Source organism: Lissotriton vulgaris, unplaced genomic scaffold (genome assembly GCF_964263255.1).
Source record: "Lissotriton vulgaris unplaced genomic scaffold, aLisVul1.2 SCAFFOLD_763, whole genome shotgun sequence".
NCBI classification, from domain to species: Eukaryota; Metazoa; Chordata; class Amphibia; order Caudata; family Salamandridae; genus Lissotriton; species Lissotriton vulgaris.
In genome coordinates, this window is record NW_028254011.1 from 757,385 (window position 1) to 776,371 (window position 18,987).

At 46.1% G+C, this 18,987-nt stretch overlaps 1 protein-coding gene across 3 annotated transcripts in view; it reads right to left on the minus strand.

Annotated features, from left to right (window-relative positions):
• DARS2 (aspartyl-tRNA synthetase 2, mitochondrial) overlaps nt 1–18,987 on the minus strand; it is a 256,389-nt gene that overhangs the window by 176,468 nt on the left and 60,934 nt on the right. For 2 of the 3 annotated variants that reach the window (XM_086951537.1, XM_086951536.1), the window contains 5 exons: nt 11,768–12,038; nt 3,602–3,701; nt 2,623–2,689; nt 1,290–1,391; nt 856–951 (listed from right to left, as the gene is read on the minus strand). In XM_086951537.1, the coding sequence (XP_086807663.1) occupies nt 856–951; nt 1,290–1,391; nt 2,623–2,689; nt 3,602–3,701; nt 11,768–11,921 (519 nt within the window). In that variant the 5' untranslated portion in view covers nt 11,922–12,038. Of the gene's footprint in view, nt 1–855; nt 952–1,289; nt 1,392–2,622; nt 2,690–3,601; nt 3,702–11,767; nt 12,086–18,987 lie in introns of all 3 variants that reach the window. The other variant, XM_086951538.1, reaches the window with a different exon arrangement.

An 18,987-nucleotide genomic window follows, 5' to 3' on the forward strand; every position in this document is an offset into this window, starting at 1 on the left:
CAGCAATTCACAATGAAATTGGTGTCCAGGTCAAATGAACATGAATTTGGGCATGACGACTGGGAGGGAAATTCAACTAGATGGTGATTCTGGATCAGCACAAGGTTTGGTAATCTAAAGGCCTTTGACTTTATGGATTCAATGACTTCAGGAACTAGACTTCAGTATGCCGGTGGAAAGCGGCAGTTTGACCCAGTGTTATCGATCACTCAAAATTCAGAAACACTTGTTGGGTTTGGTTCATGAGAGCAAAGTCTAAGGAGAAGGGCCGTTGAACGGGGTACTTCGCTTCCCCTCTTGCTGAAAAGGTGGCCTGTACCATGGACAATTCTTGAGCCTCCATTCTTCCCTCTTGACTCATCATCTTTTAAATCAAGGCCAGAGTCCCCTGCAGTATGGGACCAAACTTCCTACAGTCGCACACAGACAAGAACTGTGCACCCCACGGATGTTCCTTAAGGAGGACATACAGAGTAAATGTAGGCATTTTACTGCACACTGTTTCGGCCACAGCCAACATTGCTTGAAACCTGATCATTATAGTCATTATAGCATAAGCTGCCTGTGATGAAAAAAGTAGAGAAGAGAAATAGCTATTTAAGGCATGACATTGCCGAAAAAAATAAGCACATCATAATAGAAGGTATATTAACCAGCTTAACTACCTTACTGTCTGGCCCAGAGTCGCAAATCATATCCCGATTGTAGTTGCAACAGATTCCCAGCACTGATGTTTCCAACCAAAGGACATTAGAGACGGGGGTTCCCATGGGACCTGCCCCCTCCAACAGGATCTGCACCCTAAATGGACTTGCACTCCCCCAGAGACCTTCATCGCCACAGGACATCGCCCACCTTTGTAAAGTCCTTGATTTCAAATGGCAACTTCTTGCAGGAGTTGAGAATCTCGGCATGTGTAAGCTGAACCTCTATATCACCCGTGGACATTTTCTGAAAAAAAGTTTAGGAGAGATGAGAGCCATTTACAGAGGGTTGCTTGTCTTGTGAGTTAAGATACGTTGTGGGAAACATAGTAGGATAATGGACAAGAAACAGACAACTGAAAGATGAATCAGGAAACGGGTAAAAGTGAAGATGGTGTGTGAGAGAGGGATAAAACTGCGAACATAATGGAAAGTTAGAGAATTTAACAGAAAGTATGAAGGCCACAAATCAAGAGAGGGGTGTGTACTGCCTGCATGTATATGTTGGAGGTAGATGCAATTTCTTTCCAGTCCCAGCTACAGGCCTTCTCGTCATTCAAAGTATGAATGGTGCTCAGATCTCACCGGGTTTGCCTGTTCCTGAGGCCTTGCAATGACTGTCCCTCTCACTTGCACCACAGACTCCAATGGCGCCGCCATCAGGAGCTTCTTCAAGTAAGAACTGGACTGCAAATGAAAGAAAAGAAAGCTCAGCCTTGGGAACACACAGAATGAAGAACACCATGACCTTGAATTTAACCACACACCATGGTATAAGGGGATCATAGCAAATCCTTTGCTTTACCTACTTCAGAAAAAGAAAATATTCCAACAAGCCTTTCGAGGGGTATGTGATGGAGCGGATGATCCCAAATTCAGCACGAAGAGAACGGAGTTTGCTGGACTCTTTAGAAAGCATTAGAATCAGTAGGTAGAAGACTCTTACATGTATGACAGAAAACACATAAGACCAAATTTACAGCTGGCAGTGAATGGAAAATGCTCTGACAGTTGGTGGAAATGCTACATCTAGATTAAAATGGAATGATTGAAAGTATGTAAGTGACTAGTAACTGGTAAATAATCTTCAGGAGAAACACAGTTGAAACTTTCTCCACCGCAAGGATAGCACAGAGGAAAAATTTGAGTGTGCATTTCACCTTCGAATTAGGAACTTTCTAAATATTCTCCATTGTCTGCCCAACTCTAAATCATCGCCATTATCTTGTCTCCTTTGTTCCTCTCTCATAGACTCCCACTCCCCACCCCCATCTCCACTCTGAGGGGATCTTGGAGAAACATAAATCAACATACTAATGATCAAAATAACAAACGCAGGGAATAGAACTTAACCAGCAGGGCTGAACAGGATATACCACTGGACCTTGCCACTGGGTCCTTTAGCAGCCTACCACCCATAGGAGTCTGAAGAACATGGGCAGCCCCACACTGCAGTATGTTAAAGCATGCAAAGCGGCATGAAGAGTGGTGTTTTCTACTGCATATGCCACCTTCTTTATTGCATACATTTTTTGAGGGTTGCAGGCCATGCTGCAGTCTCAATAGGAGGAGGACTTCAGGTAGAAAATTGAAGCTTCTCACAGCATTGGATCATGTCTGTACATTACTTTTGAATGCCCTGCTGCCAAGTCTTTGTTCTTTTTAAGCGTGTGACAGTAAAAGTGAATCAGCTTATTTTGTGTATAACATATTTTCACTTAAATCTTTATTCAGATTTTAATCAAGGGAGAATGTACCCAGTAGGACACGTCTCCAGGTGCCACTATAAACCATGATCCCTTACCTCGTCCTGCGGTATGAGTATCTGTGTGAGTCCATGAAAATCGCGCAGCACCACAAATAGACCCTGTCTGGGAAGAAAAGGCAAACAAAAAATAACCAGATGATGATCCCTTACCTCGTCCTGCGGTATGAGTATCTGTGTAAGTCCATGAAAATCGCGCAGCACCACAAATAGACCCTGTCTGGGAAGAAAAGGCAAACAAAAAATAAAAGTCACATGAACCAGCAAAATAAGTTGAAGGAGATAAAAAAATGCAAAATTTGCATTCTCAACAACAAATGTATACCAGACACCAACATGGACAATGAAAAATGGGTGTAGACTCTGTACTGTACATTAATCGCAGAGATCCTTTAGACAATTGGTGTCCACATAACCTGAGAATTTAGAAAAATTAAAAGATACACTGAATTCAGAGAGCCACTAAAGAAATAGATCTACAGGTACTGATAACACTATGATCAATATGTTCTACTTCACACCGCAGGAAACACAGTACATCAAAAGACAGCGAAAGCTTCTGAGTTTAGGAAACACACTTATTGCTGATGTCCAGAGCTGTGGCAAAACATTCTCTTGCAAAATAAAACTGAATGTGCACCTCTTCTAAACTTATAGTGCCACTCGTCCAACCAAGACATGCCTATTCAGACCGCGGTGTAGCACAATACAAGTTTCAACACTCTGAACACATGGTTAAATGCTGAAAGACCTTTAATATTAGGTTTCCATACAACACTCTAGCCACAGCCAGTGCAAACCAGAGGAAGCAGAAAGCTGACAAAATCCAAAAAGGCATGACACTGCATTTCGAAACCAAAGCAACAGTCTGAAAAGCACAAAAGGCATTGGAAGTCATACATCAGACTACCTGCTCAGAGGAGAGAAATGCACCGCAGATAGACAAACCATGATACCACAATCATATATATATCAACCTTACCCGAGGACAAAATATGCTACAGTCTCAAAATCTGACTGACGTATGGAGAATGATTTTTTAAAATAACTGTAATGTTGGAAGCCAGGCTGTAGCAGGAAAGGATTCTGTTGGACTTGCATCCGAAACTCTTTGGTAGCAGAGATTACTAACCTCTCATACTGAAGCCATCCACAGAGAGTCACTTCCTGGCCCACATGTGCTGAACGCAGCTCACCGCAAGTGTGTGTGCGGCTGACAAAGCTGTTTAAATCTGTGAAAATTAAAAATACTGAACAGTGAACAAACAATCAGCCAGTGTCATATTGAATATGGTTCAGTGGTATTGCAAGCCTCCTTTAAGAAAAGATAAATTGTGCATGATTCACATCACATATAGAGATATAAGATATTCATTCTTAGCTCACTTTTTAATTTAACATTTACCACTCTCCTTCATTTATCATCATTCTTTCTCATCATGTTATAGTTCTTCTTTCACTATTCTGTTAATATCTTAAAGTAGCTTTTCAATAATCATACTTGTGATGCCATATACCTTCAGACTCCTCTCGTCCATTCAGACCAATTCCCTTCAGCTTGAGAACACCGTAATAACTGCATTGCTATATTAAAGCACAAATCACATCTAAAAATAAGTCTCTCTGTACAGCCTTAAATAGACCTTGAGGCGTTACTTAAATAACCAATCTCTGTCGTCAAAAGTTATGAGTACTTACATTTTCATGATAAAACTCTGTTTGAGACAGCTATGCTACATTATCAGAAATGTGATTTGATCCACAAAGAAAATGACAGCCAACTTCTTGAAGACCTCAACAGTTAATTATTTGAACAGAAATGTACGCAAACCACCAAGTCAGCCCTCGTCCAGGTGAGTTCCAATGGCTAACTTTTAAATCCAAACATTCTCTCAGCCACTCAACTTCCAGATGGAAGGGAGGACCTGCATCTCACTCACATTCTACCAGCACACGCTCAGACTGCCACAAGCCAATACATGTACCATTTCTCACCCCGCCCAAAAAAAGTTACAGTGAACTCCGCTGTGGCACCCAAATGCACACCCTCATCCATCTGCTTGCTATAAGATTCTTCCACCTTAACCTAACTCTCCATGTTCCACCAGTAACAATTAGTTTTGACAGTATTTCTACAAACTCTGTCAATCACAACCGGATGCCCAAATTTAGAAAACTCCTTAACGATGCAACCAGTCCTACTGACATGCACAAAATCACCAATGTTACATTTTTTACTTTGCTACTCTTCCTCTTGTCAAAGTTTCATTTGATTGGCCGGAGCCGTATCAACATTTCTCCTCACCAAATAATACAGTTTTGATACACCACCACCATGATCCATTAACTACCTCATCCAAACTGGGCACAATTCAAACCCTGGTTTTCTTTCCCAGAAAGTTGGAAAGGGGACACACCTGTTGTATTGTGTGGTGTAGTCCAATAGAACCATAACATGGTTTTAACTTCTCTCAACACATCACCTTTGTTAACAAGTGGCCATTGCATAACTCGCCCACCTCACGATTCAACGGTTCAACTAAACCATTGGTTTGGGGATGATCAAGTGAACGCCTTAAATGCTTGACACTTACAGAACCAAGAAAACACTTCATTTATTTATTCACAAATTGAATGCTACTGTCGGACACCAAGTATTCTGAGAAGCCTTCCCTAGCAAATACATTCCTAAGAAATTCAATCACATTCAAGGTGTTAAGATCTGATATAAATTTGACATTCAGCCACTTACAATAGCAGTCAAATAAAACTACTATATATCGATGTTATGACAATAACAAGTTTAGAGGCCCTATCAAATGTATTGCTAACTTAACCCAAGGACCAGAGGGTAACTCAAGTGTAGGGGGGACAAAACATACATTTTTTGTAATCATGTCCAGCCAGATCACACAACTTTTAAACACATCTTCAAGATCTCTGTTCATTCCTGGATATCAAAAAGTAGCACATATCTAGTGCTTGGTCACAATGCAACACAAATGGCCATAATGGACAATGGCTGACATAAATTTGACACGAGAAACCTGCTGGTCAGACAGCATCAACAATCTATCCTCCAATGTCAGCTCATCAGACACCTTAACAAAAGCTGTGCACTACCCTGAAGATTATTTTATTTATGCCAACCTATCTTGACAAAATGTACAACTTCCTCCAATAGTGGATCATGTTCTGGAGCACATTCCCACTTACTTTCAGCTATGGCACCTTGATTCCCTATGTAACCTGGTGCAATCTGTAGTGATTTAAGATTATGAGATTCTGGGTGGACTCTAAATAGGAATTACGTAATCTGTTGGGAGGTGTTAAGGTGTGGTTATAAAAGTTATGGCGCAAAGCATGCAGCGTGTGATTGTATGTTCAAGAATAAAGATGTGTACTGCAGAGCTCCATGTGCGGTGTATTTCATTTGCATGCTCCTGGGCTGGGGAGGACGCTACATCTGGCAACGAGTAGGGGTTCAGTGCCCCGAAGAATCAAGACTGCTCTCCCCGAGTGTGTGCAAAGGTACAGGAAACTGCAGGTGCATGCCACGGGTACCCCAAATCGATGTACAGTAACCTGAAGTTGGCATATAAGGACTCGCAGCTCGGCCCCAGCCACTACACAGTCATCAAAGAAGTTGAAGGCCCTGACGAGGGGTACATTAAAAAAGCCTGCCTGTTGGTAAGGCTGAAGGAAGAGATACTGCACCAAGCCATAACACAGAGCCATCATCTATACTAAGCATACGCTAATGGCAGAGACAACCAGGTACAAGAGCAGAAATTTACTTAGCGGCACAAGCAATTAAAGCACCATACAACCTCAAAGTGGGGTGAGATGACCAGGCTCAAACAAAGGGCTGTTGTGTGAAGAGGTTGCTAGTCCTGCTGTGTGCGAAGAATGCCCTCTGCTCTAATTGGCAGAGAAAGGAAGCGCAAGGTAGAATGCAGCTACATTCCTGAAGCCACCACCTCCGCTTGACACCGTGAAAAAAACAGACTATGGGTACTAGATGGGATGCAAGGAAAAGAAACAGAAAATCTGAAAATTATTAAATATAAAAAAAATAACTTACAAGTGATGAAGTGAAAGAAACACTAAAGAAAGACTCACAAAAGTATGCAATCTCATACCAAAAGATAAAAAAGCATTGGAAGCCAAGTTTGATCCGACACCGATTGATGATTACGTAAAGCACATCTTCAAACAAGCACGACAACAGGCTGATGAAACTATGGAGGAGTTTGTTAGGAGACTTGATGCACTTATCGAACACTGCAAGTTCTGTGATTTCAATGATGAAAAAGACCATGCGCCTCAGAGTTACTGTCAATTGTCTCTAAAACACGTTCGGAAGACCAAGTTGACAGACAGTCAATTTAGAGTAATGGCTGCAAGGGCAGAAGAAAGAGCAGATTGACAAGATGCTGATATGGAAGCAGGAACAGCATGAAATGAATCAGCGCTGATCATGAAAATTAAGCATAAACACAGAATAGATGCACATAAGTTGATGTCTTTAAAGAAAGAAAAGATATGCTTTCGATGAGGGTTTTAATTTCCCCATGAAGGTAAATGTCTAACTATGGGACAGACATGCAAGGACTGCAGAGAAGAAAACCTTTTCGTAATGGTCCACAAAACTAAAGAGAAACTAAATGCGTCACAGCTAGAAGAGAAAACGGGCACCAGAAGGTTCCAGAAGCATTCTCGCCATGCCCACAAGCCCAAATGGCAACATCAGTTACGACAAGTAGAAACGAAACAAAATTGATCATTGTCAAATTCATCACAGAAAGGTTTTTCAACAACACTATCCAGCGCCAATGAAGAAGATGGATGTGTGTTGATGATATCTACTAAAGAATGACGTGCACATGTAGGATTAGTTAGTTGCAAACAAGATCAAGAGTCAAATGAGAAGCACCAAACGGACCAAAATGTTTAATTTGGACATGGTCCTAAAATTACATTTAAGGTTAAATAGGTTGCCCATGACCTCCATTATAGACAGTGGTGTGTCGATTAATATCATGCCAGAATATAAATGTCAAAGCTTATCTTCTTTGCCATGCCCCAACGCGTCAAAACTCAAAGGTTTACACACATGCTGTGTCCATACCGTTACAGAGTCAAGGGTCCTTTATAGTAACCATGAGACATAAAACAAGGTCAGTGCAAGCCCCGATGAATGCACTTTAGGGAACTTCATGAAGTGCATGAATACTTAGCTTTGCCATTGCTGCTGACATGGGACTGATATCTCTCAACAGCAACATCCGTGCTCAGTCTGAACCTGTTCCCGTCATTGTTCATGGCCTGGGAAGGCTTAAGACATTGTAAATGCAACTTCATATTAATGGGGACATTTGCCCTGTAGCACAACAGCACCGCAGAATCGCTTTCCACTTACAAGAAGCTGTTGAGAAAGAACAAGAAGCATTGTATCATTGAATGCTTTACCCGTCCTATGTCGTAGGTTTCGCCTATAGCTGTGGTGCCAAAAAAGGATGGTGGTGTAATGCTAATTTTGCGTTGATGTGTGCCAGGCCAACAAAGCAATCAAGAGAGAAAGACATCCTGTTCCTCACATCATGGACATGAACATGCAGCTAAACAGGGGCAAAGTCTTCTGCCGTCTTGACCTGAACAAAGGATACCATCAACTCAAGTTGGAAGATAACTGTAGTTATTATTACTACTTTTTCGACTTATCTTGGTTTGTTCAGATACAGAAGGTTGAGTTTTACAGTACCTTCGGCTGCTGATATATTCCAGCATGTCCTCCGCCAACTAATACAACCTGTCACACATGCTCTCAATTACTGTGATGACATACTGGTATTTGGGACAACACAAAAAGAGCATGACAAGGCCCTTACAAAAGTGTTAAAATTACTTGCTGATGCAGGTCTCACTCTGAATGCAGCAAAGGATGAGTTTCACAAAACTAAACTCAAATTCTTTGGGCACATATTATCTGATGGCTGAATGACTCCTTACCCGGACTAAGTGCATGCATTGTCATCTGCTAGCCCCCTCTCCCCCCCCCACAGGATGCAAACCTGTTTCAATTCTTCTTGGCATAGACAGTTATGACTCAAGATGAAATTGTAACTTTGACACAGTGAGTACCCCATTGAGATACTTAAAGCAAAATGTTCCATTCCAGTGGTCTCAGGAAAGCGACCAACATTTCAAAGACATAAAACATGCTGTTGAGAATGCAACTAAAATGGACTACTTTGACCCCAAGCTACATACCGAGATCGCAGTAAATGTGAGCTCGTTGGGGCTGGGGGCAATCCTTGCTCAAATAATGGCCATCCGAATGTCCAGAGATAAATTCCAGCCTATGCCAGTAGAAGTCTGTCTGAAACAGAATGTGCCTACTCTCAGCCGGAGAAGGAGGGTCTGGTTGTAGAATGGCCTGCAAACCTTTTCCATGTGTTTTTATATGGGAAATGTTTCACTATCATCACAGACTACCAGGCGCTACTCAATATCCTCGGCAATCCAAAAGCCAAGATGTCCCCTCATTTCGAGAGGAAGGGATTGCGACTTTAAGAGTAGGACTATTTGATTGTATACAAGCCAGGGGAAGATCGAAAAGCAGTCGACTACTTTTCAGAAGTGCTACTACATCAGCAAAGTTAAAAGTCAAAAGCGTCTGAAGAGTATCTCAACTTCATTGTGAGGTCAAACATGCCAGCAGCTCTAACCATTGAACAAATTGTTGCTGTGACAAACGTAAATAAAGATTTGCTCATCTTCAAAGACATAATTACAATGCACCCATGGAAGAAAAGTGTTCAAACTTTTGCTGATGATTTTGAATTTCAAAAAATGTACAAGATGAGCTATCCATCACCCGAGAACGTATCATACTGAGAGGCTCGAGAACATTCATACCTGTGAGCCTGAGACAGGAAATCATTGAACTGCCCCATGAAGGACATTGCGGCAATGATTGTAGCCACCAAAAGAGCCCTAAGAGATTGAGTGTGCTTCCACTGCCTAGATGAACGAGTTCTGAAAGAGCAAAAAAAGTGCCACCTTTGTAATTGTTTATTCCCCAAGGAGACGCAGCATCCATTGATAATGGCTGATCTGACTACGCATGCCAAGGAGAGAGTTGCAGGTGATTTTTGTGGGCCTCTAGGAAATCGACCTCATCTCATGTTAGTCATTGATGAATCTTTACGTTTTCCTTTGGTGGAAGACCTGTCAACGAAGACCCATGATAAAGTCATTGATCAACTTGAGAACATATTTGCAGCATGGGCCATCCCACTACTCTGAAATCTGACCACGGCCTACCTTTCAATAGTAAAGACTTTAAGGAGTTTCTCGTTCGACTCAATGTCAAACATCAAAAGAGTACGCCTCTGTGGCCCCAAGTCAATGGTGTTGTTGAAAGATTCATGGCCACGCTCAAGAAGGTAATTCAGCAAGAATCAATAGAGGGAATCTATTTCAACTAAGCCATGTGTCAAGCCCTTCGTGCCTATCGATCAATTCCTCACTCCACAATTGGTGAGAATCCTGCCACCTTGTTATTTGGGAGAGCCATCAGAACCAAGCTACCATAATGGACATCGGATCGATCAATGAATGCCGATGAGGTTATGTCACAGACGGTTCTCGAAAGTACAAGATGAAAATATAGGTTGATCGGCACCAACTCACTCAGGAAAGAAGTCTTCAAAAAAAGGGCACTGGTCAAACAGAAAAGGAAGCGAAAAATGGGCACCCCTCTTGTTGATTGGCCCCAATATTTATACCACATTTCACTTTGAAGTTGGTACATGGTGCAAAGGTGCCTGTGCTGCATGCAGGATTGTATTTAGAAAAAAGGGGCACCTTCCTGCACAAAAACAACCATGAGAGGCATATTCCTCTTTCTAGGAGTCCTGCAGAATTGAGCATACATAGAAAGAGCAAGTTGCGAGGTGAAATAAAGATCTTTTTCCACATTATGCCTCCCCTGGGAAGGTGTAGCACGGAGGCGCATGTCCAGGTTTATCAGTACTGGCAAATTTGAACATGTGTCAAAATCCATGGGAGTTGCATGGGAACACCCAGGCAACACCCGTGGAATGCTTTCCCGGGGCAGAGTAATGCAATGCAGCAAGTGGCCTAGCATGGCTTCATAAATCTCAATTATTAGTTGTGTTGCGCATGCACCATATTCCATGGTGCAAGTGTAATGCAACTGGCCTCATAAATTTGTCCCCCAGTTTTCAGCAGTGTCGCATCAATATGGGGACATGTTGATTTTTCAGCTTTAAGCAGTAGCTAATTGACTTCGGGAATTTATATTACAGCAGAAGTACAATGATGCTGGGGCATATTGTTTGCTCAACATTTCCTAATATGGTGGCAGATTCATTTTTTCAGAAGTGGCAATAATATAACATGCAAGTTTGTGTACAGTGCACATGTCCACTAAAGGTTGCTTCAAACAGGACTTATTCACCATTTATCTAACCATACTCATGACAGATCCACCATGAGCCAGTTCCCCTCTCTTTTCAATGATGCAGCTACAGGCTCCATTATGGTACTATTCTTGGAATGGGTGGACTTAATTTATAACAACAGCACAGCAGTTTTCAAAACAGTGCTTTGAATAGCAGACGGTGCCAAATATATAGACTGTAGTATGCAGGGTATTTGATCAACTTAAAATTAGCGCACACGTGTATTTTTGATGCGAGCTTTATGTCAAAGTGAGTAGCTAGGTACACTGCCACCTAGCCCAATCAAACAATCCCCTTGTACATCCCAGTCCAAGTCATACTAAGATTAGAAATTCAATAACCCATATATTAGTCGACTCTCAAACCTACATCAAAGCTGCATTCCCCTTTGCTGGTTTGACTGCTCCATTCACAACTGCAACCCATTCATGTTTGATCCTCTCAGTCTTATTACCTTCTTTGAAACACATCCAATACTTTTTCCTTGCTTCCACACAAACCAGAACCCTGCATTCTTATGCAATTGTAAATGACATTATTCTATGCACACCTTTGTGACTTTGCAGGACTCATTTTTAATTGACACATTAATACACTATTAAGAACAAATACAGTTGTTGTATCAGATATAATCTGGTACTGTCAAAATTAATTGAGAGAAAAAAAGGTGAGAGTTGCGGCTTCCTTCCCATCATCATTAATTCTTTTTTGAACAGGTCAACACATCTTTTGACCTGGAAGCCCCAGTCTGACCAAAGAACTCAAGACAAAGATATTCTATGGGTTGGTGGTGGCCCATTTCTTACCTGTTGTGCCCCGGTCCCGCAACCGTCTTGTACTGCAAAATAGGCTCCTCTGCTGTGCCTGTACTACTTTCTTCGAGACAACCACTATTGGGGTTCTGGCTAAAGTTCGGTTAATGAGCCGGAAGCCATGTTGAAAAAGCATTTTGCATGGCATGTTAGCAAGGTCAGGTCCAAACAGCCTCAGTTCTCACGCAGTATTTGGGCTGCTTTTGCCTTCAACTCAGATATTTCAAATTGAAAAGTTGGAATCGCGCTGGATCCAGGCATATACCTACAAAACAAAACAAAAAAACCTTGCATTAAAAAATGGTTATTCTTCTAAGTAATTTTCTTTATAAAAGTGTTTGCGAGCTGTATTCTAGAGCAGGTCAGTGATATATATACTGGATGGAAGGCCAACCAAACTTACCATCCTTGCTAAGCTATAAAAGACCTCCAAGTTGTAGAACTTTCAAAAACCAGTTACCCAAAGTGACTTTTTGCAATCTTCATTGTCTATACAGCCAGAATGCTCTATTCTGAATAATACTTTCCAGCTACTCTCAATGATTCTTCCATGTCTTTGTGCCAATATCTATTCATTTATTTCTCGTTTTTGCAAACCACAACTCACTCAAAACGGTGTCAGGGTGCTGTATAACATAACAACAATTAGGGTTGTGATACCCCTTACAAAGAACCAACAAACAACTAATGAAGGCAAATAGTCTAATAAATAACGAACCATGCTCAATCCAGGCACAATATGGTGCACAGAGGAAAGAAAACATGGAATAAAAGAAGAAAACAGTAGCTAAATGTCACAGGAAAGTGAGGGGGAGAAATGGGAAGGAGGCAGAGGGTTTAGGAGATTACATTTGAAGATTACTGTAAAGGAATGGGTAAACAAAATATGACTGAGAGGAAAAAAACATATGTGCAAGATTTGAGAGAAAAAGGAGCCAAGAGTTACTTGAAGATTAAGAATATCAGTAAAGTGGTATACGAAGACCATACGAAGACCAGTGCCATCTCAATCCCTCTCATTCGTAATATGAATTGCCACAGCACACAGAACAAACTTGATTTTGACTTGGTACTTCGTTAATAAGGGTTGTTATTTTGCATCTTTTATTGCATCGTTATCAGAAGGTTGAATGATGGCTGGTTCAAATCTGCGATTTGCAGGATCTATTAAGTTTACCCCGTCCCATCCTACTGAGCCATCTCAGCAAGACTGGCAGAGACTTGGCCCTGATCACCTGAACAAAGACAAGTTGTCTACCCAAGGAATCAAAATGGTTTTAGAATCCCGGGCTCTCTCTGGGTTTAAAGTTTAGATTTTCATATTTTTGAGATAGAAAGATACAGAGGCTTCACCCTAAAACACAAATGTCAGCTGCTGTCAAATCTGCAAAAAGGTAAAAATTAAGTATCAGACTGGGCTTAGCAATTGAGTATTTTCTTTAACATTTCAATGAGACAAATGTATGTATGTATAGGCATTTATATAGCGCACTACTTACCCGGAGGGTCCCAAGGCGCTTCGACCGCTGCGAAACCCTTCCTGGCTCCCCTGAGAGATGGTCCCTTAATGGGTATCTCCAGGGTGAGACCAGGCATCCCCGGCAGTCTGGTGGGGCCGTTAGTGAAGATGAGGCAAGCTAATGCCCAGAGTTGCAGAGTGTGATCGCTGATCAGAGCAATAGGACATCTGGTCCGGAACCAGAGGTTGGGATTGGCAGTGTATTTTCTTAAGAAAGGTTAAGTCGAAACACAGTCTTTAAATGAGGGAACACGCGTTACACATCCATATCAGAAATGACCTGCTACAGCCCAGTGTCCAAATGGATGTCAGAATCGTGGAATGCTTGGATTAGTAGAAAGGTTTCTTTGTGACAACCATGTCTTTCCATCCTTGCTGTCACATATCCAAAGGGGCGCTTGTTAGGGAAATGTATTCGGTCTTCAGCTGATCTTATTCACCTATCCATCCAAATATGTACAACACCGCCTCTGGATTATCACCTTTCTTTATCAGGGGCTGCTGCTCTCGTTTTCAGGGCACCAGATTTAAGGGGTATTTCTAATTGCAATGTCTTCTGTATTGCAGGGTCTCTCTGCTTTCATTTGTTTCACAGACTGTAGGGCACTTCATGCAGGAATGTAGCATCTCTATAGCAGGGGTTATCTTCTCTCCCTTGTGGTAACACATTCTAGGTGGCATTTACTGCTAGAATAGCCTAAGAGGCAGAGAGACTCGGCACTCCCCAAGAAGTACCAGGATCAAGGTGGCACATTCTGCTAAAAGGTCTCACACTGTGTCAAGCAGCTTTGGTCTCGGGGGGCGTGGCCTGGAGCCGTCAATGGTGGACGTGTAGTTCTCCAGCTCCGTCCTAAGCCCTGAATACAAGCTGATTATCCTGCACTCCCCTGCCTGCAACCCACCTGATCCCTCCACAGGTTGTCTCCGGGGGCGAGCGGCGTGAGGCGGTGCGGTATAGCCCCTCTCGGACCACTCCTTTGGCGAGTTCCGGCGACGGAGCCTGTTGCGGCCTGCGGGTCGAAGTGAAGCCCCGGCCTAAAGTGATTGGCCTGGCCAGCCTACCCCCAGCCTCCTTCGCGGTCCAGTCGGGACCCGGGTTTGGACATCTCCTGTATTGCAAGCCGGAACTACAACGTGCGGTATGGTGCCCCACCCTGACTGAGGCTACGCTGCCCCCACTTGATCGCTTCGCCACAGGCCGGCCGCCCTACTGCGAGGCCCCTTCGGACGCGGGAGCACTCCCGGGCCTTCCCCCCGCCCACCCACGAAGCTAGCAGGACTCCGGCATTCCGCCGCAGGGACAAGGACTGAAGAGCGGGCGACACGCTCAATCCACTGCCAACGCCGCGAGACCGGCTTCGCCCTGCACAGGCTGCCAGCATCACAACGCGGATCGGCCCGACCTTGCTAATATCCTGGCGCCATCTTGCCCTCACATCGGGGCTTGGTAGAGACCCTCAGGCCCTGGCAGTCTCGCCTCGCATGCCCCCAAGCCACCAGCCGGAGGACCTGAAACGGACACGCAGCACAGAGTGGCACGCATTGAAGACACGCGGACCTCAGGTACAGGGGTCTGAAAAGGGGAAGTGCGCCACGCGCTTTGGCGCCTTATTACAGTGCTACAGCCCCGACCTTTGCCGCGCTCCCGGCAGCTACGACAAGCTCACTCTGCAGTGGCCTGGACCCCACCACCTCTCCCCCCCCACCGCCTCAACGGACCTGGGGTCATACCTGCCTGTGGCGACGCCGGAGGCGCACCGACCCACCCTACGTTGACACCTCGCCTAGGTAGCCTACGCTGTCCCCGCCAGCCCTGGGGTCTTCGCTACATCCGCCTCTACCCAGTACATAGTGGTCCTTCCATAACCACTGCCGGACACTCAGGGGGACTGCGGCGGTCTGCTGCATCCACCACAGCGCCACCCTGCTAATGAGATCCATGGGCAGACACAGGGGCAAGCCTCAGGACCAGGGCGCTCAGACGGACGTGCAGCCCACGGGCTCTGACGACCCGCTGGCCTCCTCCAGCATGGACATCATCCCGCCGACCGGTAAGGGATCGCAAGACGCCAAGCTAGATCTGATCCTGAATGAAATACGCGCGAAGCGCTAGAATCGCGCATAGACAACATGGCGACTGGCCTGTCCCTACTGAAGGCTGACCATAACAAGTTGGCGGATCGGGTGGCAGAGCAGAAAATAGCGCTAGATGACCTAATCCCGCAGCAGACGGAACACTCCACGAAATTGGAAAACGTAGAGAAGCAACTAAAGCAACTATGGGGTAGAGTGGACGATGCTGAAGGACGTGCCCGCCGCAACAACGTCCGCATCCTGGGCATTCCGGAAAGAAGCGAGGGGAGGGACCCCACGCAGTTTGTGGAGGATTGGCTAAGGAAGCTGGTGGGCCAGAGAGACCTCACCGCCCTCTACAGTGTGGAACGGGCCCACAGGATGCCATCGCGGCCCCCACAACCAGGGGCACCCCCTGATCGCCCGTCTCCTCCACTTCAGGGACCGAGACACTGTCCTGCGAGCGATTGCACTTTCCTACGCTGACCCCATTGTAAGCACCATCGCAACTGCTTGCTGCAGCTCCCACGTCTTGCCGGACCCGCTCCGCGGGTCCCGCATCGAGGCTCAGAGCAGCTGACAGGTGACAGGATACACCAAAGGGGCCTCACTACAACCGACAGGACCGGCAGGGCTGCGAGCGCAGAGCGGAGGACTCCACGGACCAGGAGTCCCCGCGCGCCCGTTCCCAGCTGGGCTGCTCTCCCTGCCGGCACCGCCCCCGCCTTCACAATCCAATCCTTAAAAACACTGCCGGAACAGAGCAAAGGTGGATTGCACTTTCCTACGCTGACCCCATTGTAAGCACCATCGCAACTGCTTGCTGCAGCTCCCACGTCTTGCCGGACCCGCTCCGCGGGTCCCGCATCGAGGCTCAGAGCAGCTGACAGGTGACAGGATACACCAAAGGGGCCTCACTACAACCGACAGGACCGGCAGGGCTGCGAGCGCAGGACTCCACGGACCAGGAGTCCCCGCGCGCCCGTTCCCAGCTGGGCTGCTCTCCCTGCCGGCACCGCCCCCGCCTTCACAATCCAATCCTTAAAAACACTGCCGGAACAGAGCAAAGGTGGATTGCACTTTCCTACGCTGACCCCATTGTAAGCACCATCGCAACTGCTTGCTGCAGCTCCCACGTCTTGCCGGACCCGCTCCGCGGGTCCCGCATCGAGGCTCAGAGCAGCTGACAGGTGACAGGATACACCAAAGGGGCCTCACTACAACCGACAGGACCGGCAGGGCTGCGAGCGCAGAGCGGAGGACTCCACGGACCAGGAGTCCCCGCGCGCCCGTTCCCAGCTGGGCTGCTCTCCCTGCCGGCACCGCCCCCGCCTTCACAATCCAATCCTTAAAAACACTGCCGGAACAGAGCAAAGGTGGATTGCACTTTCCTACGCTGACCCCATTGTAAGCACCATCGCAACTGCTTGCTGCAGCTCCCACGTCTTGCCGGACCCGCTCCGCGGGTCCCGCATCGAGGCTCAGAGCAGCTGACAGGTGACAGGATACACCAAAGGGGCCGCACTACAACCGACAGGACCGGCAGGGCTGCGAGCGCAGAGCGGAGGACTCCACGGACCAGGAGTCCCCACGCGCCCGTTCCCAGCTGGGCTGCTCTCCCTGCCGGCACCGCCCCCGCCTTCACAATCCAATCCTTAAAAACACTGCCGGAACAGAGCAAAGGTGGATTGCACTTTCCTACGCTGACCCCATTGTAAGCACCATCGCAACTGCTTGCTGCAGCTCCCACGTCTTGCCGGACCCGCTCCGCGGGTCCCGCATCGAGGCTCAGAGCAGCTGACAGGTGACAGGATACACCAAAGGGGCCTCACTACAACCGACAGGACCGGCAGGGCTGCGAGCGCAGAGCAGAGGACTCCACGGACCAGGAGTCCCCGCGCGCCCGTTCCCAGCTGGGCTGCTCTCCCTGCCGGCACCACCCCCTCGGTGAACTCAATCCAGCACAGCTATAAAGAGGAAGTACCATCCCCGCAGCGCGGGAGCGCGCGGGGAGCGCCGGGAGAAGCCCGGGACAAGGGCGGGGCCGTCTGTGGCCGTCCGGGGCCAAACGAGGCCGGGCTGGGCCCATTCTCTTAGATGTACCCGGCAATTTACTTGTCCCTGTAAGTTATCATTGTTACATCTTGCCTACTTGCCCTTCTAAACGCCTTACTGCCTATAGTGATGTCTTCCTCTGAGGCAACGCAGGCGCCGGTCGCACAAGGGTCCTCTCTGCTAGGCCCTTTGGACAAATTCTTTGCCAAAATCAAGTCTGACGCAGACCGGGAGCTCATCTTGGCTGAAAAAAGGGCGAGTCGACGTCTTTCCATTGACAGGCTGAAATCAAAATCTTCAACACTCTTGGACGCAACATCAACAGCCAGTTCAACTCCTATGGAGTTTATCTCATCAGTAGACCAAGTCAATATTTCACCTCCCATAGATGACATTCCTCTCATTTTTCAGTCTAAACCGACTGTACAGAACGATATCATCATTATTTCGGATTCCATCCATTTTCAGGCACTTGACACTCAGTCAATAGATCTATGTACCCCCGTTGTAGACCCAGCCCCTCTCTATGATCCAGACATTCCATCTCCCGTGTTCACACCAAGCACATCTGACCACCACACTAAGTGCACTACCGTGGGCCAACATCCATTGTCATCACCCAGGGACACTACTAAAAGCTCTAAAACCCCCGCCAGTAAATTCTCCCTTGGCTCCCCTCCTAGGAAGCGTAGAAAGAAGCTGACAATTAAAAAGAGAGCCGTTCCCCCTAATCAACCGTCACCTTCCATATTTACTATTTCAAATAAGGCTGGGGCTGTAGACCCCCCCGCGAAAGAGATTACTTCCAGCTCCATCTCGGTACCCAGTTACGCGGGTCTACTGGATGACATCGACTGCCTTATTAAGGCATTGATCCTTCCCCTTACCGAAAGGATCAAAAGATTAGGGGAGAACGTGGAAAAACTTCTACAAGGGCATTCAGAGCCATCTTCTTTGAACTTGAATGCCCTTAGAGTCCCACCACAGCCTTCTAAAGAATCTAAAACACCTAAAACACCAAAGACAGTGTCTGGTACACCCAAGGTAATCGCACCTCCAATACCAGGGCCACGAAAACCGGCCCAGAACTCTACATCACACGCTAAAAATATTAATAAAAGTAATAGTAAAACAACTGCTTCAGAAAAACCTTCGACTGTGGAGAAACCCAACTCTCCTAGAATGCCCCACAGTACGCGTCCCAACAATAGGACTAATTTAAAACCCCCACCCACCGTGCTACACCACTCAATTAAAAGAACATAGAACATTGTAGATTTGCCCCCAGAATGCTTAAATTATGTTATAGCCCTTACAGGAGTGTTGCCCCCGCCAGAAGGCAAGCGTGAACATCAGGCCAACCTAAAAAATAAGGTCATCTATTGGCTGAGGAGGAACAGACCACTCCCGCCTCACCTTAATGGCGATATCGTCTCGGCCAGGCGATGCCATTGGGTAGGTACTAGACCCAAGGACATTGAAGGTGACGTGATCCTATTAAACTTCAAGGATCACAGATTGGTAACCTATATTAGTGATTGGTACCCTGGAATGGGGGAGGGGGGAA